Here is a 26119-nt window from a genome sequence, read left to right as displayed (position 1 = left end):
TACAGATGTTAAATTATATGCAAAAAAAGAAATAGTAAGTCAAACTCTCAACACGATCATGTAATTTTTGGTGATTTTACAAGGAGTTTGAATATTTGGGGAGGTACTGCAAAATACGCTTTAAATAAAATACAAAACATGTTGAAAAATTATTCATGACACCATCTTTTTCATTAGGCCATAAATAGCAACAGATCATTTCTGGATTGTTAGTGTTCAGTATTCTCGAATGAAGTGAGAAACCCTTTAGTCGTATATAGAAACCGTTTTGTAGCATTTTTAAGTGGTGGCATGTGCCACAGTAGGAAACGTGAACACATGGCAAGTATAAGGAAAGGATGGCTGTGGGGCAAATTATTAATAAAACTGGTGCTCGCAGCTCAGTATTAAACACCAGAACAGAAGTACCCAGCTCAATCCAAATATAAGCCTCTTTATTTCTGTCTTCCCCATTATTAAACAATGCTCAAGGGAAGAAAAGTTCTCCTTAGCATGCTCCTGCTAAAGCAGGAGGGAAACAATGTAAGGTGGTTAAATAGTACCATTTGTTGAAACACAAAGAAAACAGGCTATAACCTTTTTTTCTTTAGGAACAATGAAAATTTTCAATTTGCCTTAGTTTACAACAAAGTTACAGCAGAATGCTTTCCTTTTATTTATTTTTTTTGGGGGGGGGGTTAAACTTAGTTTTCAAAGCCCACGAAAGATGGCAACTCCCCTTTCATCGATTTAATTCCATTTCCCAGGACAAGTGAATTGATCATGTAAATGAACTCGTACGGGACTGGAAATATAATTATATCCTCTTTTGCTAGGCAGGTAAAATAGCTTATGCATCGTAAATATCAGTTATCCATCATAGAGTGGCCTTTCCAAAAGCAAAATGCAATAAACTTGACATTTCATTTTAATAAGCACTTTTATTCCTGTTCTTGTAAGGACCTGTTTCATCAGTTATGACCTACCCTGGGCTCCTCTGGATTTAGCCCTCAGAGCTCGAACCTGGTTCCTTTCTAGCCCGTGTCTCTGCAATGGGACCTGGACTCACTGAACCTCCTAGCAGGGGTCTGACTCAGGAAGCACCTTTGGAGCACACATCCTTGGGTGTTTGACAATCTGTTACACCAACTGCGACAAGCCTTGCCTGGGTCCTCAGGTCCCTTTGGGGGCTCTAAGGCTCCTTTCTACCATCCTTGTACCCTTAATTTGACTACCAAAGCATCAAAAGTATGGAGGTCAAATTAAAGGTTCTCTCCTAGGCCCCAATAAGGTATTAATAACTTTTTTTATATATAATAACTCTTATATCCTCCTCAGGGCTCAGTTCTAAGTACGTTATTTCATAAACATCCAAAATGTATTGAATTTGTTTATTTTTTTTCAAATAAGGAAAGTATCATTTACAAGCTGACCAAGGAAAAAAGAGCTTAAGAAACCTGATAACGCAGGCTCTGGCCATGAACTAAGGCTCTGCCTCAGACTTGTCAGGCACTCTCCCCCATCTCTGGGCATACAGAATTCCTTGCTTTGAACACCTCAGTGTTCCTTGTTGCCCTCTTTTGCTCCTGGGATAGAAAGACATCAACAGTGCACATTCTAAAGCCTTAATACTGACACCATTTTCTTGCCAATATTCAAAGAGTCAACTTCATTTCCCTAGAAGTACAAAGAATAAACTCCATTATAATAGATAGAATTATAGAATAAGAACCATGTTTCAACTTTAAAATATCCTTGATAGTTACACGGAGTAATTTACAACCACATGAATTTTCTAGTTCCAGACCAAATTTCTGAAAACAAAAATTGTGTCTCTATGGAAAATGTGTCTAACATTTTATAACAGAAACTATAGAGGCAAAACCACACATTTCTTTAAGATACTGTTTATCTCGAAGTGAGCCCGAAGAGAACAAAATTCCTATTGTAAGTGAAAGATGCTTTTAAAAACCATGGTCAGGATCTTCATTTACGAGGCAATCCATAACAAGCCATATGTAGGCTAGCACATGTCGGGAATGTAATAAATAGGCTTGATTCCTAAAGAAATCAATTAACTTCAAACAAGAAAAGTGAGCTTTGTTTCTGGTATTAACCACAATGAATCTCTCATTTCATAGACGTGTAAATACCAGTCAGAAGTGATTCTACAGTGTTCTTATGAAACATCACTCCTGATGAACAAAAACCCCAATACATTTAACATTGGCCATCACTGACTGTATTAATGCCCTCAAGCGGACCAGGGAATGGGGAGTTAATATGCACTTGTTATATGAACTATGAAACAATGCTTTTCTTTTCCCAAGGAACAATGGATGTGTGACCTAGTTCCTTTGGTTGCTGGCATTACAAAGGAGGCACATTAGAGAGGTTGACTTCTTAGTCACGAAGTCACAGATAGGCTGTCTGATCTATTCTCTGGACTCACAAAATGGGCAGTCAGAGAAAAAAAAAGAAGCATTATTTCGAGCTCTGCCCAAAACTGTAGTTTCGGTTCTCGTTGAGTCTAATCATAACACAGCAGAGATGGAAATAAACATCACTTGAGCTGCCTTATGGGCACCTTCTCTACCTGACCGCCTTCAAAGGTTTCAGTGGGAGGAACTTGAACAGAGGTTTCAGAATAGATAGATGTGGTGTTTCTGCTTAGAATGATGGAGTGCTGTGATAATACAAGTAAGTTCTGGAGCCATTCATTAAACAGAAACAAAAATAGGTGCCAGCACCATATTTAAAATTCTAAAGATTACTATTTTTCCCAACACTGGATCACCAAGGGGAATGAATGTGCTAGAATAATATGAAATTGTTCACATATGACGAACTAGGACCTATAAACATATGAATGTTTGTGTTGGGTTCATGAATACAGTCTAATGTTTGAGAGTGCAGGAGATAAAAGACCTCAGTCTCTGTCACAGAGCTATTTCAAAGTCTTACGTTACTTTAGAAAGTCCCTGGATAATCCCTACAAAACAACAGGGAAAACACAATCATTTTATGTTCCACGTATGAGGATACAGCTATCTTGTCAACCCCCCATTGGCATGGAGTATTAAATCATGACTATGTCTTTCAGGATCTGAAATAGCCAATCTCAGAAATGTTCCTTTCTGATTCCTCCAAGAGGGTGAGAGAACCTGAACCGTGGCAGAGGCACACGTTCTTTGCCATCACCTCCCACTACCTGCAAAGCTCTGAAGAGCACATTACAGAATTATTGTAATTACACTGCCATTTCTGACAGCTGGATGGGGCATTTACAGTGAGAGGCACGGTGACTGAAAGAACATTATTGAAGAATACACGAAAGCTAGCAACAATGGCATTTTTTTTTTAATCCATAGAAGAACGGATAAAAAAATAGAGTAGATGATTTAAGAGGTTTTTTTTTTTTAAGCCCACTAAGAGCAATTATGAAAAAGCATGTTGTACAACACTAAATGTGAGTTCTCTATTAAGCAAGGAAAGGCTTGGATGAGAGCAGACTAGATCATTTTGCATCTACATTAATTATAAGTCCTCTCTTTATACCTCAGCTGTTGGCCTGTCTGAGGACCGTGCAGAATGAGCTGGGAGTGGTTGGTTATGAACATCCATGGCAAACTGGTCTCAGGCTACTCTTAGAAAGTCTTGGTTTTGGTTGTTGTTGTTTTGGTTTGTGTTTGTTCTGTTTATTTTGTATTTCGGGTGCGAGGGTGACTTTGTGAAGAGTACTTGTTACCTGAGAGGTAGGTCTGACTCAGGAGACTGAGAAAGCCCAATTTCTGGGATTCAGGGGACCACAGGCCTGAGTAACACTGCATACAGAGTCACAGAGTGTGAGGCCTGAGTTTCCAGGGCTCCAGAAAAGAAGAGTCATGCTTACGGTCATGGTCATAATCATGACCCTTCTTCTTTCTTCTTCTTTTTTTTTTTTTTTTTTGAAGTATTAAGAATATAGAAGTCCCGAGTTGATGTGGGAAGGGCCAGGGGTCCTGACATCATCAGCAATGGCCACTCTTGGAAATCAGATGTCCATGTTCTCATTTGTAGACTTTGTAATCACGTGTGCTGCTATAAACTAAAAATGGATCTTCTCCAAAGCAGGCAGAAGGAAGTAGAAATAAAGACCTTAAGACTGGTTCAAAGGATTGCTTTGGGAAATTAGAGGCACAGGTATTCAGTGACTAGGTTGAAAATGGGATGTTGTTCAAAACCCTTCCCATGAGGCCGTAGGGATTCATTCACACAGGTCTGTGAACCAAAAGGCCTAGAAACAGTGAAAACCTGGCCCTGGCAGCAGTAAACACAGCTAGCACCCACATCTTAGTTTTTAAATGCCACTCTTTCAATACGAGGGACCAGACCACTTGAAGAAATAACGACTGTTCAATGAGATGAACAGTGTTTGTAGTACCAGAACATGAGGAAGCACTCAGTAGAAAATGAAAAAAAAAAAAAAAAGTGAGGGTACCAAAGTGATCCAAGCGCCAGCCAAACTGAAAGAGCTCCCAGCAAGGATACTTAGAGCACATAAAACAAGAACATAAGTACCACAGTATTTTACCACAAGCCATACTGGGCTCACCAATTCAATACACTCCTGACTTTAAACATCTTGTGATAGTGTAGACCCACAGGGAAGGGACTTAGCTCCACAAGAATGGCCTTCTCATTCCTCAAAAGACAATTATTGCAAATAGTAGCTCCCAACATTTCTGATGTCCCACCTGTGACATCAGCAGCTCGCACAACCCCCCTCTCAGGTTTAGTAACTGACTAGAGTAGGTCCCCAAATCCTGGAAAGCATCTGGCTTACTGCTTGCTGTTTGTTATCAAGGACTCACCCTAAGACTGACCAAATGAAAGGGATGCCCAGAGCAAGGCATGGCACATGGAGTGTAGAGCCTCTATGCCAGGTATACCTCCTTCATGGCTGTATTATATCCTTGTCTCAGACCTCACCATCTAGGGCTTTTGTGAAAGTCTCACTATGTAGGTGTAATTGATGAAATCATAGGTATGGATACCCTAGTCATTGGTTATTGATACATAGCCATAGTCTTCCTTCCAGAGGGACAGTTCTATTTAAGCAATGTCCATCTAATCATGACTCCTTCTCTGGAAACCCTGCATTATCTAAGGAACCTAACCTTGGGTACAGATAGAAGAGATTTGCCATCGATAGGTGATGTTCCTACCAGGAACTTCCAAATGATTTAGAGAGTCTGTATATATTTTCTTTAAGATTATACCGTCCCCTCAAAAAGTAGTACTTACTCTCCTTTGACACTGGAAAGGGGCTGGGTCCAACTGAACTGCTTTTAGAGAATAAAGCAGGAAAGGGGGAAATAGTATTTAATAGTGAGCAACCCTGGAAACAGTGATTGGACTGTGCCATGTGATGTCATTCGCTTCTATCTACCCAGGACTGTGCCTTTTATCGGCTGAACTTATTTTTAATTGGGTAGGTGGCACATGCCGCTAATCCCAGCAGTTGGGGGATGGGCAGAGGATGATTACAAGTTTCAGGTCAGCCTCATCCACAAAATGAGTTCCAGACAGGATAGGGCTATGTCATCAGACCCTGCCACCAAACAAAACTAAACCCAGCCAAGTTGTCCATATCACTGGAGTAACATGTTACTTAAAAATATGCCCATATCACATGTCTGTCTTTTCTTTTTTCTTTTTTTTTTCTTTTAGGACAAAGGCTTTCAAAATCCTTCCTAGCTTCATAAGTATAGCGTAATATTACAATATACAGTCATGGTTCCGTGGATAGCTTAAGGTTTTTCTCACTCTGATCTAACTCTCATTCGTCAACCTTTCCCTATCCACTGCTTACTTTGATGACTATGATTCTACTCTAAGATGAGATGAACTACAGTAAAAATATCAAACCAACTCTTCTACAGTGCAGTGGCTCCTAGACCCCTCCAGGTACCTAGAGACTGAATCACACCAATCAAAGAGTGAGCGCAGGCTGGACCTAGGTCCCCCAAACAACTGGAGCAAGAGCTGTGGCTGAGTCTGTTACCTGTCTGCTTGTCTGTGGATCCTACACCCCCCCCCCCAAATGGACTGCCTTTTCTGACTTCAGTGGGAGAGGATGTGTATAGAGTTGACATGGGGGGGGGCTTCATTTGAGAAGGGGAAGGGGGAATGGGAAGGACTTGTGTAAAATTTTCTTAAAAAATAAAATTCCATACATTGTTCCTGTGGTTCCGTTTGTTTTCCTGTGAAATGGAAAACAAAACAGAAATTTGGTGCGCAAATTTTCCCCTCTAGGAGGCTTCCTGATAACTCTTCAGATGGCTTTAGAAAACTCTGACTCTAAGAACAAGCACATTTGTGACAGTTAATCTATGCTCCCACTAAGATAAGATCTGTTCTGCAGCAATAGCTGGACTTTATTCCTTGGCAGAAGCCAACATTTAACAATAGAATGGTTACCAGCACTCACTGGGGCCGTTCCTTAATAAACATAAACAGTTCTGAGAACTGCAAATACGAGCTCTGGGCTTGGGTTTTTCTTTTCGTTCTTGTAAGGAATGTTGCCATCCAAATTGTTCTTTTGATCAGCTTGTCCCAATGCCAGGCATCTTAAATTCTGAAAAAGCTTTTGTAAACCAAACTGTAATCAAGACCTTCTAAAATAAACGACACTATTATCAGTATTTAAAAAATATATGAGTGTAAAACTGCTGTACAATAGACTTTCTCTCTTTTGTTACCTAATTTATTTGTACTGTTATAATTCATTTCGTTCCTATCGTACATCATTCGATAATCTTTATTTTACAAAGGCAATTCCCTATTAGAAGGAAATGTAATTATAATCACAAAAGTAAAAGAAAAGAGTAAATAGCTCTTGGAGTACTTACATTCCTTTATTAAAGAAGAAAACATATGGGAAAGTTAACTAAGTTACCTAAGGTTATAAAACAAGTCAGAGAGAAAGGTATGCGGTGAAATCTCTCCAACTTCCAGAGAGAAGTAATTGAATCCCCACAGAAGACTAGACGCTTCCTACTTTAAAGAACCCATTAAGTTGGACTTATTGCATTATTTTTCTTTCTTAGGGTTTCTAATCTGCTGGATGGTGTTGATTAATTTAGTTAAGAGGCAGACAGTAAGGCTGCAAATGTCCTATGTAGCTTCAGCTTGGACAGTTTCTAAAAATAAAAGTTAGATTCTTCAGGACACAAATTATAAAACTTTCCAGTGTCCTTACAAACAAACCATGCATCTTTCACCAACCTGAAAGCTGTGACTTGGGAAAATTAAATTTCCTCCAAAACAATACCCGTGAGCAGCAGTTCTGTTCAGGGTGGAAACCTGTTAGCTGCAAAACTCTGTGGGCGCCAGAGAGCACTGCTCATATAGTTTGGGGAGGGGGGAAGAAGACAAAAAATTTTAAAGTAGCTAATTCTGCTCACTTTACAGATTAAGTTTTCAGTTTCTGGCTATTAGAAATATTGTACATTGCAATAAAATAGACAATAGAAAGCTAAACATGTCAAAAACTGATTGTATGGAGCCAAAGTTTATGCTTGATGCATTTACAACTGTAACAAAGTTAGGAATCCAGTATATCCACCAAAACCATATTTTAAAATTGGTGTTCACATTGCTATGTCTGGATAATCTAATATATCCTTAATCCTATTCTCTGTAGTTGAAAGACTGTTAAACTATTCCAAACACAGAGTCTGAAGACATGGCTCAGGGTTAAGAGCACCGACTGCTCTTACAGAGGTCCTGAGTTCAGGGGAAAAAAACTCTTAGAAATTATTTTTTAAAAAAAAAAATAAAGGGAAAACCTCAGTAAAATCTTTAATCATTAATAATCACTCACAATATTTTAGATATGATATTAAATGAAGACAATGTAACTGCATGACAAAAATCCTGTGTGAAGATAATAACTATGTAGACTAATACAAAACGGCAGCTAATAAGAATTCAATGAAGCTTAAGATCAATAGTAAGTAGTTTTCTTATATATTATCAAGCTAGTTGGAAACTTAGATGCAATATCTAGCTCAGAATATTGACACAGATCTATAAAATAAACGTAATGAAATGTAAGTATAATGAAAATAAAGAGAGCGATGAATAAGGTGAGCAGACCTGGGTGACCTCCTGTAAGTGACAGATGACACCATGCTGCTGGCCAAGGAGACTATCACAAAACCGTTCCTAGTGGACACATGCAATGCTTAGTGCTCTGGGCCACATCAACAGGACTCTCCCTTCTCCACCTCCTCATTTACCATCCTCATCCTAGAAATAACACTCTGTAAGGTGGAAGACCGTATTGACGCTGCTCACAAGTCCCTCCTCACTGCTAATAAAATGCCTAATACAAAAAGGGAGATGCTCCCGGCGTGGAGAGCTGGCTCAGGGGTTAAGAGCACTGGTTGCTCTGTAGTGGACCCAGGCTTGATTTCCGGCACCCACAAGATAACTAGCAATTCCATATAACCCCAGTTCCATGGGATCTGATGCTCTCTGCTGGCCTCTGCCAGCACCAGACACACATGTAGTACACATACAACATCCAAGCCAACACTCATAAACTAAAAATAAGTAACTTTTTAAATGCCCCAGTGAAATCTACTCAGTAAATGTTATCCTCTCCATCACATGTTAAAAATAAAGAGTTCAGGTCTAGAAGGGTCAGTGACTTTAGAGATAACTACTTCTCAGTGTGCTTCAAAGAAGATGGAGGGTTCTGTGCACTGGGAGAACACATTGGAGGCATCTCCCTGTGATGCTAAACACATCAGCATCAGCATCAACATCAGACCCCAAGGCTGGAGAATGAGCTCACATAGTCAAGCTAAGAACCAGTTTGCAACATGGGTTCAGTCACTTCAGTTCTCTACATTCAATATGTCTTTCCGTCCATCTGTAACTGAACACTAGAGAATCAGATCCTTAATTCCTTACAGGCAGGGTGAGATAACAGGATTGTGATCTATAAAACAATCCTTATATTTAAAAAGTCTGAAAGGACTATTTCAGAGACAGTGTGGAAATTTCTTAACTAGATGTTTCCACGTTATAAATCCTACTTTCCAAAAACTTAAAAAGTGTTCATCAAGATGGTCTCTACACCAAATGAATAAAGTAGCAAGGGACAATTTCACCAAGTGGGAACATCAAATTCAGTGATTTAATAAAATTCAGCATCTAAGAGTCATTAGCCTTTAGCTGCTGGGTCGCACTGCCATCAGCCCTGTGGGTTTGCTCCCTGCTAAGTCACCCCGGCAGAACCATTAGTCGGCATATTACTAATCATGGGTGTCACGGAGATCTCATTTATCATTTCCAATGTTTTTCTCCTTTTAAGTGGGCTGTTTAATGAGAAGGGGCTGTTGCCATCACGGGAATGCATCATTAGCCAAACATATTACTGCGAACGCCATGTTCACTGCTTCATTTCTGTACATAAAAAGAGAGGAGAGGAAGGAGGGCGAAAGTGAAGGAGATGGAGAAAGGGAGAGAGGAAAGAGGAACAGACTTCCCTCTCGGCAAAGGAGCCTGCCTTCTAACACCAGAAGAGTCACAAAGTACGCAATCAAATTCTTAAAAGGGCTTGATACTGAATTTAAGGAAGGAACTTTTTTCAAACATAATATTTTCCAGACACACATACACACAGAGAGATAAAATTATTTTTGTATAAACAAGCATGGTACCCAAGTGAAGAGCTGTAATAAATAACTTTTAGGGCTGGCATGATGGCTCGGTGGATAAAGTACCGATCACACAATGGGAAGGAGCAATGTCAGACCCTCAGCATCCACTTAAGGTCATGTGAGTGTGGGAGCCTGTCTGTAATCCCAGCCATGGGGAGGCAGAGACAGGGGATCCTGGAGGCATGCCGGCTAGACCAGTGGGAACGGGCAGCTTTGGCTGCAGTGAGAACCCCTGCCTCAGAGAGTAAAGTATAATCAAGGAAGAAAGTCTTGGGCCACTACACTCCCACGCTATGTAGATTATGAGAGCATCAAGTTTCTAATTGGCACAGAAAGTACACACACACACACACACACACACACACACACACACACACACACGTATATGTACATGTATATGTGTATATTTCTGTCTATGCTTCTCAAATGCACAAAGACAGAAAAATATGAGGGCAAACAAGCATCACAATGTGCATGCCTCCTCTGTCTCAGGAAAGTTCATGCCACACATCTCCATATGCACTGTGAGGGCCTCCGTGTCTAGTGTCACACACATTATACAGCTCCACTCTCTGGGCAGCTATTTTATGCTTTCCACAACCAGCTCTCCTAGACGACCATCCGCATCTGCATCCCTTCATAAGTCAACAATCTACTCCAGCTGTTTTCCAAAAATAGGCATCAGGAAGGCACCAGAGCAGACCCAAATGTAGATTCTGTCAGCTGCACATCTTTCCATGTTTTCTTAGCTTGTCTGGGGTTTCACCATCACCATACTGATCAGGGAATGGGGGCAAGAGAACTACCGTTGTCAGATTTTCCCTTTTTGGATACCCAGAGCAGAGCTGTTAAAAATCTGTGTACGTGAGAGCGACACTGCATACCAAGAAGATATTACAGGACGAGACAAATAGCATCCGCATCATTTTCTTGTCTTAAAGCCTCAGCGTTTATTATCTTCTGACACAGTCATGACGGACGCCAGCCGCCTGGTGTGGAGAACTCACGACTCATACAGCCAATGAGAAAATTATGACGCTTAGTAAAACGATAAAAGTCAATGAAGAATGATGAAATAAAGCTCAACTTCCCAGTTTCTTGACTGTCATATTTTGTAATAAAAATGTATCTATACTTTATTAAATCTACCTAAGTCCTTGAGACAAATAGCAACAGATTGCTTCCTAAAACTACACAAAGGAGGGCAGAATGCATCTTAACGAGCAACAAAAGCAAGACGTGTATCTGAAAGCATTAGAAGTTTGACCCTAGGCTAATTGTAAACCTAGGCTGAGCAGGTTCTACTGGTTCCTGTGGCAATGTCTTGGTTGGGTCTGTTCGGTTTTAGGCACATCATCTCTCTTTCATATTGCGTTGCACAGCGTTAAAGAAGATGGACACAAAAGCCAGGTTCATGGAGGAGTTCAGTGCTTTCTAAATTCCCCATCACTCATGGCCAATGAAAACACATGTCGCAGACCCTACATTTGTAAGGGGTGGAGCTGGAGTGCAAACGGACCTCAAAAGGAAACCGTATGGCCTTTACCACCCTGAGTCACAGACAATAACAATATAGACTGTGCGCCACATGCAAAGAGGTCAAAAAGGTGTTGTCAGTTTAAAAAAAAAAATAGTCAAAGACAAATGATGCTGCCAATGCCCATGACCAAAAATGTCTGGCCAGATCAAAGAACACTTTGCAAGCTTAGTTTCACCAAATGTCGGTTCACAATGATCCAGCATTCCCCAGTACCATTCCATTGGAAATTATTTTTTTTAATGGCAATTTACAGTTGGCAATAAAAATTCCCAGACTCACTGCATGTTAAAGCATAATAAAAACAGGCAGCACATGTCTTGACTCTGTTTACTGATGCCCAAGTTCTCCAAAGGGAGGCTCCTGCTGAACAGGCTCCACCCTTAAGCCTCGAGCGTGCCAGACTTTCAAGCCACAGGGTTGAGAAACGCAGACCCGTGCTCCTCCTTCCAGGGACTAATGCTTTTGTTCCTTCCCTGCCCAGATTCCAACTCTTCCACCCAGGTCATCTTCTTAGCTTATTAAAATAATAGCCCATCCACTTGCCACGTACTGTGAGTCTAGCTCTGTGACATTTATTCTGTATTTCCCTGTTCCTTTATATAGGTCTATAAAGCGGGTTTCATTACATCATTCCTATTTTACAAAAATGACAGCAGATTTCAACGAGGAGTCATCTCACCATGGGGTCCTTTTTCTCAACTACTAAGTTAAGAGCATCACACTCTAGTCTCAAACTCCCATTTTATTATTAAAACGAAAATGCTTTGATGCAAAAAATTTAAAATATCAAGTAATCTGATACCTACTTATTAGACTACTAAAAATGATATCGCCAGGGAAAGAACCCAAGGTTTGCTTTTCTAAGGGCCTTCTCCTAGGCCACCTTGGTTCCTTAGGAAATTTTCAGGTAGGAATACATTCTGATTTCCTATCCTAAAACACACTCTGTTACTTCTCACTGTGACGCACTGGGTGATAGTTGGGACACCCCTGATTCCTGCAGAGTCTCCAAAAGCTGCCACCACTATAGCCACACGTGACTTGGAATAACTCATCTTATCGCAACTCAGGTAGCAAGAGAAGCCACAGTCTTCTAAGAATTGTTACTACAGATGGACCCCTGGTATTTTCCCATACGTTTTAATGATGAATGACCGGGTGACAATTATTTAATGTGCTCCATTTCCTAACCTAGTCACAGGCTGGAATCACTCAGGTTGCTCTATACCACGCCAACCCCAGGCTATGTTAGAGGTTAATCAAACTGAAAAAAAAAAAAAAAAGCTTGGCTGGAAGCAAAGTTGGCCTCAGTTTTTAAGATTATTTTTATTTATGTGAATGTCCATATACATGTATGCCACATGTGTGTATGTGCCTGTACAGAGCAGAAGAGGGTGGCAGACCCCCTGGAGCTAGAGTTACAGTTGGTTCTGATCCACATTTACCTGGGTGCTGGGAACCAAACTCAGATCCACTGGAAGAGCAACAAGTGCTCTTAAGCATAGAGCCATCTCTCCAAGCCAAGCCCCAATACTTTTAACCTTTGAGATGACTCCAATATGCACTAATTTGAGATCCAGCTCTTTAATCACTATTAGATTTTAATGTTTTGGCTAGTAGTAGATCAACAAGGCCAATGTAACACAATTTATAACATAGCTTTCAATTATGTAAATCCAGCATGTTCAAAAATTTCTTTGAAATAAAACTAAGAGATTTCAAAATAAACTATCATAGAGCACCAACATTACTTAACAAAAGTCTTTTTAGCTAGTGCTACAGATCAACACACAGAAAATCTTAAACACACACACACACACACACACACACACACACACACACACACACANACACACACACACACCACAAACAGACACACACACACACACACACACATCACAAATAGACACACACACACACACCACACACACACAAAAATCTTAAACACACACACACACACACACACACACACACACACACACACACACATACACACACACACCTGACCCAGCAGCCACAGTGTGCTCACCCCAGGAACACATGTCCACTGTTGCCCCTCCTCCATGTAATCTCACTGTAACAGCCTTTTCATGCCCAAAACCAAGGGAAAGAAATTCTGTAAGCCTTTTTTCAAAGCTAATGTGGAGACCTCCTCCTTCCTCCTTGATCTGCATCATTAAATGAAAATCTGCTGCCTTCTGCAAGCGTACTTGAACCACCACAGGTTTTTAATTCCCTAGCGGAAGACAATGTGACTAAGGAGTCATACAACAGATCAAGAAAGGATGCTTAATCGCTGTAAATAAGAAAACAAGAATTAAACTACCATCAACAAAATTTGAAAGAAGCGACCCTTGTTCTTTCTAACTCTAAATCTTGCTTATAATGAATGTTTGTCAGTTCTAATATTCATGATATGATAACCAATCCATTTTCTCAATCTTCTGTTTCTTTGAGAAAAAGCCTCTGTGACATTTCTGGTCATTAGTCCCAAAGATACAGTAAACACTGAGCACGTCTTGGGATTGCTAAATTGAATTTAGGCTAAGTACGGTGGCTCATATTTGTGGTCCCAGCACTGAGGAAGCTGAAACCAAGCTATGAATTCAGGGCCAGCCTGGACTACAGATTAAGACCATGTCTCATCGAAATTGATTCTACCAAGAAACAAATGTATTTCTTCATTTTTGATGATTATATTGTACACTCACAGCAATTTGAGGGTCTGCCTTAATGTTATGAAAGTATTCTGACCCACCATAATTCAGAAGGAAGAATGTCTACTTACAGGTATCATCCAGTTGGCCAGGTCACCATACTTAGAAACCTGCATGGCTCCTAACATTGTTAGATTGACATGTCCCCTAGGAAAGAAACAAGAAGCATAGAGCAAACCTCACACGCTTTATATCTCCTTGGCTTTTAAAGCATCAGCAGTTAAAATAATCTTATGGCCTGAAATGCATCTGGTTCCCGCTCCCTACAATTGATTTCTAAATAGATCAGCTCTAAGCTGGTACAAAGAAATAACCATTAAGGGTTCTCTTAAAAAAAAAAAAATTATAGCTTATATCGTCTCCAGGAACAAACTAAACACAGGTGTGCACAGTGAAGTTTGTTTCCTTTAGTGAGGGAGTATAACTTGTTTCAAAGACAAATAGTGGCTGCAACATGAGCCCACGGTTTGACGAAACTGTTGGGAATACCTTTTAATGCCATTTCAATCAAGCTGGCACAAAGATGCAAACTCCATACAGGGAGGTCTTTTCAAAGTGGTGGGGTGGATATTTCCATGCCCAGACCTCAGTGGGAATCATCTCACAGCTTTTCTGCAGCTGAACAAACCCTGGTCATTTTAATGGGACTGTGGGCCATGGGACTGCGCCTCAGAGTCTTGCTCACGGGCTCAGGGGGATGAGGGGGATACGTCAGCCCACTCCACCCCATGTGGATACGAGGAGCTCCGTTATTACATACCCTCTAATCATGGCGAATGACTCATCGCTGGAGAAGAAAGAGGCTCCTGGGAGAACAGTAACTGTTTCCTTTCCTAAAAGCACACAGGAGAGAAAGAAGGGAGGCAGGGAAGGAACAATTAGATCTCCGAGATTATGAGGATAGACAGAAAGGTCTGTGGCATGTCTGCTTCTGAAAGACTCTACAGTGCAACCAAAATGCATTTGCTTGTGAGGTAGCCACTGGCTGCCCTGAGAAGAGGTGTCCTTTGTCATGGACACTGTTTGGCTTTGTCCCTAAAAAGTGACAAGAATCAGCACTTAGGGGATTCCTGCTTGAAAATTCTCTACAGGCAAAGCACCCTCCAGGATCTATAGGGTACCCTTCAGCATTCCAGCTGTAGACACTGCTAACTTGCAGTTAATGACTAAAGCATGCTGAGATCTAACATGCAACACAGTGGCTTTGGGCACCCATACCAACGGCACATTTGAAATAGGTTCTGAAAGGAGACCTCAGATGGCAGCTGTGGAGGGACGAATGGTCATTAACTTGATTATGTCAATCAGTCATTTCACCATGTAGACACGCATCAAATCAACCCATCAAACGAGAAACATTGGATATATGCTGACTTTAACTTGCCAACTGTGTTGGCTAGCTCTGTGTCAACTTGGCACAAGCTAGAGTCACTGGGAAGGAGGAAGCCTTAATTGAGAAAACGCCTCCATCAGATCCGGCTGTACACAAGCCTATAGGACATGCTCTTACTAGTGATCGATGGGGAGGGCACAGCCCATTGTGGGTGGTGTCATCCCTGAGCTGGTGGTGCTGAGCAAACCATGGGAAACAAGGACCCAGTCCTCTTCCATGGCCTCTGCCTCAGCTCCTGCCTCCAGATCCTTGCCTGCCCTAGTTGTTGTCTTGACTTCCTTTGATGATGAACAGGGATACAGAAGTATAAGTCAAATAAACCCTTTCCTCCCCAAGTTGTGTTGGTCATGGTATTTTAGCACAGCAATAGTAACCCTAACTAAGACAACAACTATACCTTAATAATTCTGGGGAGGAAATCTAAAATAAAAGCATGTGAACAATATAGAAAGGACCTCCCTAACTCCTTGTGATCATTGAGCCTGACCCTCCCTCCTTACATTCCAGCACAGACACACATCCATCTCTTTCTCTAGCTCCTATAAGCTGTGAGTTTCTTTCCAATCACCTACTTTCATGAAATCAAAGAATACCTCTGAACGCATTTAATACTAGTTTCCTAGAGACTTTCTTGGAAAGACTTCTAAAAAAAAAAAATTACACATTGGTATAAAAGTTCGGGGCTTGGGGGGGAAAAAAAAAAGAAACCTTCACATTTGGCTGGGTGTGGCAGCAGACACCTATAATCCCAGAACTCAGCAGGCTGAGGCAAAAGGATCACCAAAGTCTATATAGCAAATTCTAGGCTAGCTAGAATTACAGACTGAGACCCTTATACATCCAGTTGGCACACTAGCTACACTACCAGTGCCTTGGTGAGACCCAAGCTGCCCGTCTTGTGTGGTCTTTCTCTCTGCTCCAGGGCTTCAGAACATCAAATGGTCGCCACCGGAAAAGTGCTTAAACACCATCTGATTGAAGTAAGTCCACCGTCTCAGAACACTCCATCCTCTGCTCTGAGGAAGGAAGGTAGCTACGGAGAGGAAGAAAAGCTACCGCCGAGGTCAGAGGATACAGGAAAAGCTCACAGACGCATCAGGGCCAGAAGGGGTCTGGCCATTCCTGGCTGTGCACCACAGCCACGCTGCCTACCTCTCAAGGACTGCTGAAAGCTAATGCTTTTGTCGATATCCCCCACTTCAGCTCAAGGATGAGAAGAAAGTAAGCCTATTTATATATATCATCCTGAAATATTTATTGCCTGGGGGTGGGGGGTGGTTTGATTCTAAATAATGGAAACGTTTTCTCCTCTTTCAAAAGTACCATAAAACGGAAATGCTTTGGGGGAACACTTTTCTGACGTGGTTAGAAGTGGCTTTTAGACAGCACACAGAGGTTTAGTGAGATAATGTGAGATAATGCATGTGAAGTCCTCATTCAGAGCCCTGCACAGAGCGGTAGCCCCATGACATCAACACTCATGATTATCACTATTACTGCTCTCCCCAAACCACTTAGAAAAAGAGGCAGAGCTGCTGCCCCTCCAGGGATAACTGCATAGGACCAACAACTGGCTTATAAGGTCAGGCTCCTAGGCAGCCTGCGTGAGCCCTAAGCTTTAGCACATGCGCAACACAGCCAGACCTCATCCAGACACAACTTCCCCATCTGGCACAATCAGATCCTCACCAGTTGTGTGAGGTGGACAGTCATGGAGGAAAATTGTAGAGGGCATGGAATATCCCATGTCTTTGTTTTCTGAATAGTAAATCACAATGACGTCCAAAAGGTATTTTCCACTGATGATACATGGGGGACTGGGGGTGCTCACAATGATTATTATTATTAGAATTGTTAGCACTTTGTAGGAAATCCTAAGATGAATGAGGAGAATTCTGGCTTGCTAAAAGCTGTACAAAGTATAATTTTATTTAAAAGCTCTTAGAACAACTGTCATGGGAAAGGACCCAGGTCCCTTCTATGGCAGTCTTATACATTACTCACTTCTCAAGCAAACTTAACTACCCACATCTTCATTGATCTGTACTGTTTATTTTGAGTGCATGCATATTCATGTGTCTTCTAAAGCATGTTATTTTCTTTTAAAGTAGCTACTTACATGCATTTTTATTTATGTTATTTAATTTTGAGTGAGTGTGTGTGTGTGTGTGTGTGTGTGTATGTGTGTGGTCAGAGTACAATTCTCAGAACTCGTTTCTCTCCTGTTGCCCTGTATGACCCAGGAACTGAACCCTGGTCAGGCCTGTACCTAAGCATCTCCATGAGCCACTCCACTAGCTTGGCTTCTATTTATTTATAATTGCTATAAGCATGCCATCTGGCTATCCAATCCAAAGGTCGGCCCTGAAACCATATATACCAGCAGCATTATTCAGACTGAACGGGTTGTATTATAGACTCAGGAATACACACACACACACACACACACACACACACACACACACACTTAAAGAAATTTGAAAGAGAGCAAGGTAAAGTATATAGCCTTACTTCTAAGGCTCAGGGAACACTGCAGAGGAGGGGCAGAAAGAATGTAAAAGCAGGAAGACAGAGAGGAGAGCTGCCAAAAGATATCCTACGGAGAAGACACAGCCATTGTAACCACCAACTCACAGCTACTGAATGTCACTACACTGATAAGCATGGCTCTGCCAACGGTCAGGTATGGGTGAGGAGGGGCTCACAGAGCCCAACCCTCATTACTGAACTATTTGCTACTGATTGATTCAGGGAGAGAGGGAGTCACTGCCTCCAGTTGTGCACCCACTGCTGGCTCCACCAGGTTCCAATGGATACCTCCAATCTAATAGTCACACATGGGACCCTGATTGAATTAAATGGATTGTGAAACAAGACGGAAAGTCCTGAGTCTGAGGGAGGGGGAGCCATGGATGCAGATGACAGGGATCAGAGAGAGATGAGAGAGGGTGAGAGAAGAGAGCAACGGGATGCACTAAGACACATACAGAAATATCAACACGCACCCCGTTTCCGTGCACACATCTAAATCTCCTCCCACAGCCTTGTCAGGAGAGTCCATTCATTTTATCCTCACCTAGTCCTTTGGTTCACAGTTCAATAGTGCGTAGTAAATAACTCCTGTGAGCACCGAACAAAGCTGCGAACAATATTCAACTACCCTATACTATTGGTTCTCAAACACGAGTACCCAATCAGATTCCCACGGAGGGCTTCTACATAGGTAGACTGCCCCCTCTTCCAACTCGCCCAGTTTCTAATTCGGTACGTGGGTAGTAGGAGCTGAGATCTAACAGTCGTGGGTCACGCTGCCACTGTGGATCTGGAGACTTGAAGAACTACTACCCTCAGGGGGGAAAGGAGCTCGTAGTACAGCAAAAGAGAGGTACAAGGTAAAAGGATGGGTGAAAGACACTTAACGTACTGTAGGTTCAGGGGAAGGAACATGCTTGTCTTGTGGAAGGATTGGAGGGGGTGAAATGAGTGAAATGGGTTGTTATAGGATATTCTGATGGTAAATTATGAGTGCAGAGATGGTGACCAAAAGGAAGGGAAGACTCGTGAGCACACACTAAGTGTAAAGGCTATTGGAATAAAGGAGTGATCCTAAGCAGAGAAAGCCCAATAGACATCCAGTGTAAATCTGCCTGTACTTCAGTATCTAGGCCTGTGTTACTCCAGAAGTGGCAGAGCCCTCAAAAGTAGGGTGAACTTTGGGGAGGCTGTTCTAGTTGTCACAGGATGTTTGGTAGCATCCTTGGTCTCTCTCCACCTGCTAGATGTCAGTAGGGCTTGCTCCCAGACATAACGGTCAAAAACAAACAAACAAACAAGCAAACAAACAAACAAAAAAACCTTTCCAGATGGTGTCAAATGTCCCTAAGAGCCTTTGGAAAATGGCCACTGGAGAAATTACACAGCGAGGCTTACACAGGCCACAAGATGTCCAAGGTGATTATTTCTAAAGCAGTTTCCATGGATGGTACATCGTTAGGAGCATCACTTGTATATTAAAAGAGAACAGCACCCATAGGGGAAGTGCGCAGGGCTCACATTTAATGAAAGAGCAGAAGCATGGGAATTATTAGAAACTTCACAGTTACTGTAGGTTTGTACCAGATTCCCATAGCACCTACAGGCTGCCGTCTGCGCCTCTCTAAAGCCGGCTTTTCAGCAGGTGTAACTCGGTGTCTGACAAAAGCCATGGAGGAGGAACAAGACATTGGGAGCTCAGGCTCTGATGACCTTATCTTGGGCACTTTAGGATTACAGTGGTATTTCAGAACTGGACAACCGGTAGCCCCATTGGGACAGAGCTACTTTGAAACTGTAAAACGTAGGAAGCCTTCCAGTTCAACAAAGTCATGGAAAAAGTAGCTACTCTCCCAAGAAAAACGGAATTTACAATGGCAAATGCAAATATCCAACTAACATAATAAATTAGTCAAAGCAAGCACCAAATATTTTCACAGATCAGTGAGCGCCTGCTAAAGGGTATGGTATTATTCAAGTACAGCATTGGTTAAGTGTCATCGCATTATCACACCGGGCCTTTCGGAGTTGAGTTGTGTTAGCTAATTCAGATACTCAACCCAAATGTGCCTAACTTTCAAAAATCCCGAGCGTCAGGCATCAGTTTGACAGCTGGCCTTTATGTTCAGCTCGCATTACTTCTGAGAGTTACACATACTATTTCTGAGTGCAAAGTAAGAACAATACTTCTGTGGGGGCAGAATTAACAAAGAAGGCACTGAAAAATCCTCCTAGGACAGAAATTAACTTCTCAAGAGCAGCTCCATCCCAAGGATGAGCCGAAGGCCAACGGAAAAGCAATGTCACCTCACGCATCGTGACAGTTGCCCAAGGCCTGACCTGTTCATCCTCAAGGTTGCTAATAGACTTCATGTCCCTGTCAAATAACAGGCTGATAATAAAAGGCAAAGCATGTGACTACAAGAACAGAAGAGAATACAGTGTTAGCGTCCCCAAGTCAAAGAAACTCTCTACTTGTCTTCAGTTCACAGCCTCGGCATGAACTCGGTGACCTGGTACAGACTTAGGCAACCCTATCTGCAGAGGACCCTCTCATGCTAATAAGGCCTACAGGACAGAATGGTAGACACTTCCTACAGTCAAAACCCCAGTGCACCCGCCTAGTACTGTGTATCCACTCCCACCTTTAACCACAGAAGCCTGACACATTCCCACTTGGGGTTGGCCAATGAAGGCCCAAGCAGGAGACTCAGAGGATATCTTCAGTCCACCAAGGTCACTGTAATTTGGTGGTTATTTTTAACTCAATGCCACACTTTCTGTTGGGTGGCTCTTTCCTAACACTACCCTTTAAGAATAAAGGAGACTAAGTCTCTGTAGGAAATCCTCATCATTTCTGAGTTTCCGTCATACTGTCCAAAAGCTTGGAAGTTGCCCATCTCTGAACACTCGTCTCAATAACACGATGTAAGGACGTGCTCTCCATTCACAAGCTTCTGCCATTGCAAGGGCACTTACACTTCCTCCTTTATCACAGCCAGACTGGATGAGAGTGACCTTAAACTCTAGAAGGGTCATTTCCTTCCTTTGTCATAAATATAATGAATTCTTTCCAAGAAAGACAAAGAACTTGGATCAAATTGTTGCTGGTATTTGACCCAGAACTAGCAAAAGAAAATGGTGAGGAAAAAAAAAAAAAGAATTGAATTTACCTGCATTGATGAGATCGGCATCGGCTTCATCTTTCAGTGGGTATGGGCCCTGTCAATCACAGCAGAGCACACCTTCCGTGAGTGACAGAAGCACATTTTCCCCTGTCGCATACTAAAACTGTTTAAATGCCTTCCCTGAAGATCTAGAAAGGTAACGTGTGTGTGTGTGTGTGTGTGTGTGTGTGTGTGTGTGTGTGTGTGTGCTGGTGTCCCGGTGTATGTGCTCGTGTCCATATCCCTCCTGTTTGTCTTCCACACAGAGAGAAAGGTGGTGTGGAGGAGTTGGAAGTGTGGAGAGGTGGGAAGGATTTGGAAGTCGCCATCTCCAATTAACCACCCACAAAGGAAAACTTGTGGGTTTTGTTAGTTGGTTAGGTGGGTGGGTGGGATTTTTGGTTTTTAAGACAGGATTTCTCTTTATAACAGACCAGGCTGTCCTAAAAGTCACTCTGTAGACCAGGCCAGCCTGGAACTCACAGAGAGTTATTATCTGTCTCCCAAGTGCAAGGATTAAAGTGGTGTGCCACGGCCCCATGGCAAAGCTACTTTTCTCCAACAGAGTCTAACTGGGTATACAAACAGCACTTGGGGAAAGATCTCAGTCCCAGTGGTCAACAGAAAATGAACCCAGTGGTGTTTTTGGAGGGTTTTGTCCCATAATGCTTTGTATGTTTTGTTTTGTTTTAACCTTACAGGGCTTTAATATTTTATGGTTCTGATTTTGTTCTCTTGGTGTCTCTCTCTCTTCCTCCCCCCCTCCTCTCTCTTTCTCTCTCTCTCTCTGTGTGTGTGTGTGTGTGTGTGTGTGTGTGTGGTGTGTGTACACATCTGTATGCGTTTCTTGTGCTTTTTCTTTGTTCTCTTTTCCTGTCTATTTTATCCTAATCTGGCTTGGGTGTATTTGTTTGTCTGCTCCTTTTACATTGTAGTTACCTGCTTGCTTTTCTTTGTTTCTAAGTTCTCTGTTTCCTAATGAGAAAAGGTGGGTGTGGATGTGTCTGGGCTGAATGATAGGAAGGATGGAGGAAGACTTAGGTGGGGGGAGGGTGTGATTTGTATAATAAAGTGTATAAAACCTCTATTTGCAATAAAAATTAAATTATTTTAAGATGTACATGTTGTGTGAAAATTGTTTCAATAATAAAAAAAACAGTAACAAGATAATTTTCTGTTTTAAGCTTGTGATCTTTGTTGGATTGTATTACTAACTATCTTGGCCTACACAGAGCTTGTGGGTCACAGGTCGAACCTACCTACAACCCTTTCCAGGAGGGCAGCGAATGGCAGCTACACATGTGTTCTTTGGCTCCACAGCCTTGGAACAGCAGTTCTTTTGTTTTGGTACACAACACTTTGGAGGTCTGAATTTGGAATTCTAATTTTACCTCTGCTTGTATCTCCACATGGGCATGCTAATATTCCCTTTGCTCTGTTCTCAGTAGTATATTTAAAATATATAGTTGCGTATGTTTGTATATGTGTATACATGAATGCATGTACATGCACATGTGTCTATATGCATACGTTTGTGGAGATCAAAACGAGCACCTCACATGCTACACACATGTTTTCTGCTGCACTTGAACTAATTTCATATTCCTTTTTATAAAGTAACTCTCATGACTTGAATGGAGCCAAGAGCTTTTATATCATAACATATACCAACAGAAAGGGAGAAAAAGGAAAAGAAAAGATACGCGTTAAGAATGAGTAAACATGGCTATAAATTTTTAATTACTCCCAAGTGGGACTGAAAACTATCTTATAAAAAAATTGAATTATACCTAATGATAGGCCTCTGGACATTTCTATTTAAATATTCGATGTGGATAATTCACAGAAACTTACTTTTTCTCCGTCTTCAAAATGAAAAAGCTGATCGCTCTAGACAACCTCAGAGGATCCTCAAAAGTAGCAGCCTTTGACATCAATAGGAATCTGCTTCTATCCAGACACACAACATTTTTATGTCTCTGAAAATGGCCATGAGATGGCTCAACCGATCAGCATTTACTATGTACCTGTGATCATCCCACATATTGTCCATACAGGATACATATATATTCTTCTGTATATATAATTTTATCACAGTGACAGCGAAAGTCTACTGAGAAATAATAAAATGCTGGAAAATAATAGAATACTGGAAAAGTACAACCAGTAACTGGCAGCTATCGTTAAAGTCAAGTCTAATTGTCAACTTACCAAGCCCAAGACTCCATTTTCACTTTGGAGATGAACGGTCATGTTGGGACTGATGAAGTTGCTGGCCAGAAGAGGGATCCCTATACCCAAGTTAGCTGAAGGGAAGACATTAGTTAAGGCGGAACACAGCAGAGGCAGAGACTGTACTCGGAGTCTTTGCACAGACCAACCAGAACGAGAGTCTTCTTTAGAGGGAATTGCTATGAATATAATAACTGAGTAATTTTTCCAAACACTCTCTGCACACTCGTGGACAGTTCTCAAAAAAAAAAAATTCTAATTACTCCTCATTTTCCCACAATTATTATTGTGCTTTATCACAAAGATCAAAGGTATGGCTTCAGAAGATAACCAAGGTCGTTTTAGCAGTAATGTAAGTCAGACTTTATGTTTATTTTATATGTGTTCAACAAACTGGATTTGTATATATTTATGACTGACATTACTAAGCATGGTTTGGCCTTTTATTTAAAAACTATTTCCACTATACTAAGCCCTCACTGAGAAGAAAGAACATATAAAATTCCCCTCCCCCACCAAAAAAACCCATTATTTTCAAGTTTAAAGGAAAAAAAGTCTGATCAGACCAAACTGTCACTGTTTTGGTGGCTGTGGCATGACTGAGATACCATCAGGAAAGAGAGGGGGGTGCACTTTCATCCAAGCTGCCTCCCTCCCTTGCCTGTGCATACAATGGATGATGGCTAACATGATGACGTTCATCCCCCAAGTGAATTCTGAGCACAGCGCAGGTGCAAAGTGTACAACTGAGAAACAGAGGGACCCTAGAGGTGAAGACGGGAGGAGTAAAAAATGATCTCAGTCGAGATGACTGCAACTCACAGGAGACAGGAACTCATAGGTGGACAGGTTCTAGTTCTGTCTGCCCTAGGTCTGTAAATACAGCTTCACAGGAGCCAGAGGTCCCACATGTATTTGTCTCGTCATACACCATGTGCATTGTTTTCATTATAGTTCACTCTCTAGTATACTGAAAATTAGCAAAATGGCGAGCGATCTCGCTATTAAGGGCACTCAGCCTTCAGACACTAACTGTACTAAGTCATGTCGCTCTGGTGATTTTTGCCAGAGACAAAAGGTATGAAGTACAGAATTTGAATCATTCGTGGAGTACTTTTACAAACGATCAGAGAAAAGAGTGTATTCGTAGGATCTTTGCCAAAGGAAGCAGAGGTGTGCTAAGAAGTTGGATTTTTAGGGCTCGTTGAGTGATCAAATGTCAGAATACAGAGAAAATAAATAGCATTGGTCACAACCATGATTCTAATATTTGAAGACCCCATCTTGAGCAATAGCTCCTTCTCAAAACTTCTAGCTAAATGCCAAACCACAGCAATGCAATGTAAAGTCAGCAGTTACTAAGTGTATCTTGGTTGCCATCAAGAAAGAAAGAAAGCCTTGGACGTGGTGGTGCATGCCTTTAGTCCTAGCACTTGGGAGGCAGAGGCAGGCGGATTTCTGAGTTCGAGACCAGCCTGGTCTATAAAGTGAGTTCCAGGATAGCCAGGGCTACACAGAGAAACCCTGTCACGAAAAACCAAAGAAGAAGAAGATCACAAATTAAAAAGAAAAGAAAAGAAAAGAAATCTTGCTACGCCTGGATTACATATGCCATCCTGTAAAGCTTGACTACTTCTAAAGTTAAAGTGAACTAGACAAGTATAATTATTCAGAGGCCTAACAGCTCGTTGATTATGGAAAATCAAGGACTGTATGTTTGGTGCGGCTCAGGCTGACAAAGGATACCATACATGCCGTCCTCAAACTCCAGGGCGGCTCTCTTGATGATTCGCTCCCTCACATCTTCTCCGGCCTTACCAGATTTGGCTTTTCCATCTCCTTCCTTTCGCAGTGATAAACGCTTCAAAGTAAGCAGAAACAAAGTATCCATGGTTAAGATCTGCTTTGCACTTCAGCATTGCTTGAATATAAAGATTCACAGGAGGGAAAAAAATAAATAGCACTCATTACCGATAGGAGGCAAGTCCTACAATATATAAGGGACCATTTTATAGGAAGAATGCGTAAGTGGTAAGTCATGACAGAAACCTTTCTTTAGGAAGTAAATAAAGAAGGTTAGATTTGTTTGAAGAGGCAGAGAGAGCTGATTGCACTGAGAAGCAAGCAATCCCTGGTCCTTGCTGTTCCAACTACGGCACCGATCTTAACCACTGAATTCTCGTCAGGCGTTCAGAAACTGAGTCTGATAAGGGGAAAGCCACAGACCTTGGACACGTCTCCTGGGGCTGTCAGAATGTGTTTGCTGTGTTCCTGCTTCTACCTGCAGCGTCCAGACTGGCTTTGCTGTGTAGGCATCGCAGGAACCATGGAAACAGCCAGAGGACAGTTTACATACTAAATAAATCTCCTTAAAAACAGACTGATCTGTTGGCAAATAGCCTACCCTAGCTCTCAGGGATCCTGGCAGCAGTCTGGGATGGTATACTGTCTTTCACTCTGACTCCGAATATTCCCCACTATGTACTTGTTGTAGTCCTAATCCCTAAAAACTTCTCACTCTCAACATCAACTGAGTGCCTGGTAGGTCAGTCATTGTGAAAAAGCTCCGGTCCTCTAACTCAATCCCTGGACACCTTCAGACATATCATCTGCCCATAGCTCAAAGCTAGTTAAAAATGATATTCTTCCGGTATTCCAGACAAGCACAAAACTATTTCAAGACAGATATTTATGAGGAAGCATTAAGACTCCAGAGGGGTACAGTCTCCCAAAGTTGATTATTCATCTCAGTCTTCTAAAACAGCTACCCAAACTCAGGGATCAAAAATTGCATGCATTACAGAATCCTGGCAGATATTATGGCCTACAAAATCACAAGATGT

The 26119-nt window shown here is 41.7% G+C and overlaps 1 protein-coding gene across 1 annotated transcript in view; it reads right to left on the bottom strand.

The window, feature by feature from the left end:
• The window catches only part of Oxct1 (3-oxoacid CoA-transferase 1), a 121069-nt gene that overhangs the window by 28267 nt on the left and 66683 nt on the right, over positions 1-26119 (bottom strand). The window contains exons 9-13 of the mRNA XM_021208222.2: positions 25023-25137; positions 23256-23350; positions 21051-21099; positions 14713-14785; positions 14024-14099 (exon numbers count right to left, since the gene is read on the bottom strand). Coding sequence (XP_021063881.1) covers positions 14024-14099; positions 14713-14785; positions 21051-21099; positions 23256-23350; positions 25023-25137 — 408 coding nt within the window. The remainder of the gene's footprint in view (positions 1-14023; positions 14100-14712; positions 14786-21050; positions 21100-23255; positions 23351-25022; positions 25138-26119) is intronic.

The sequence above is a fragment of the Mus pahari genome, chromosome 11, assembly GCF_900095145.1.
Source record: "Mus pahari chromosome 11, PAHARI_EIJ_v1.1, whole genome shotgun sequence".
NCBI lineage: Eukaryota > Metazoa > Chordata > Mammalia > Rodentia > Muridae > Mus > Mus pahari.
This window is presented reverse-complemented; position numbering and strand designations above follow the sequence as displayed.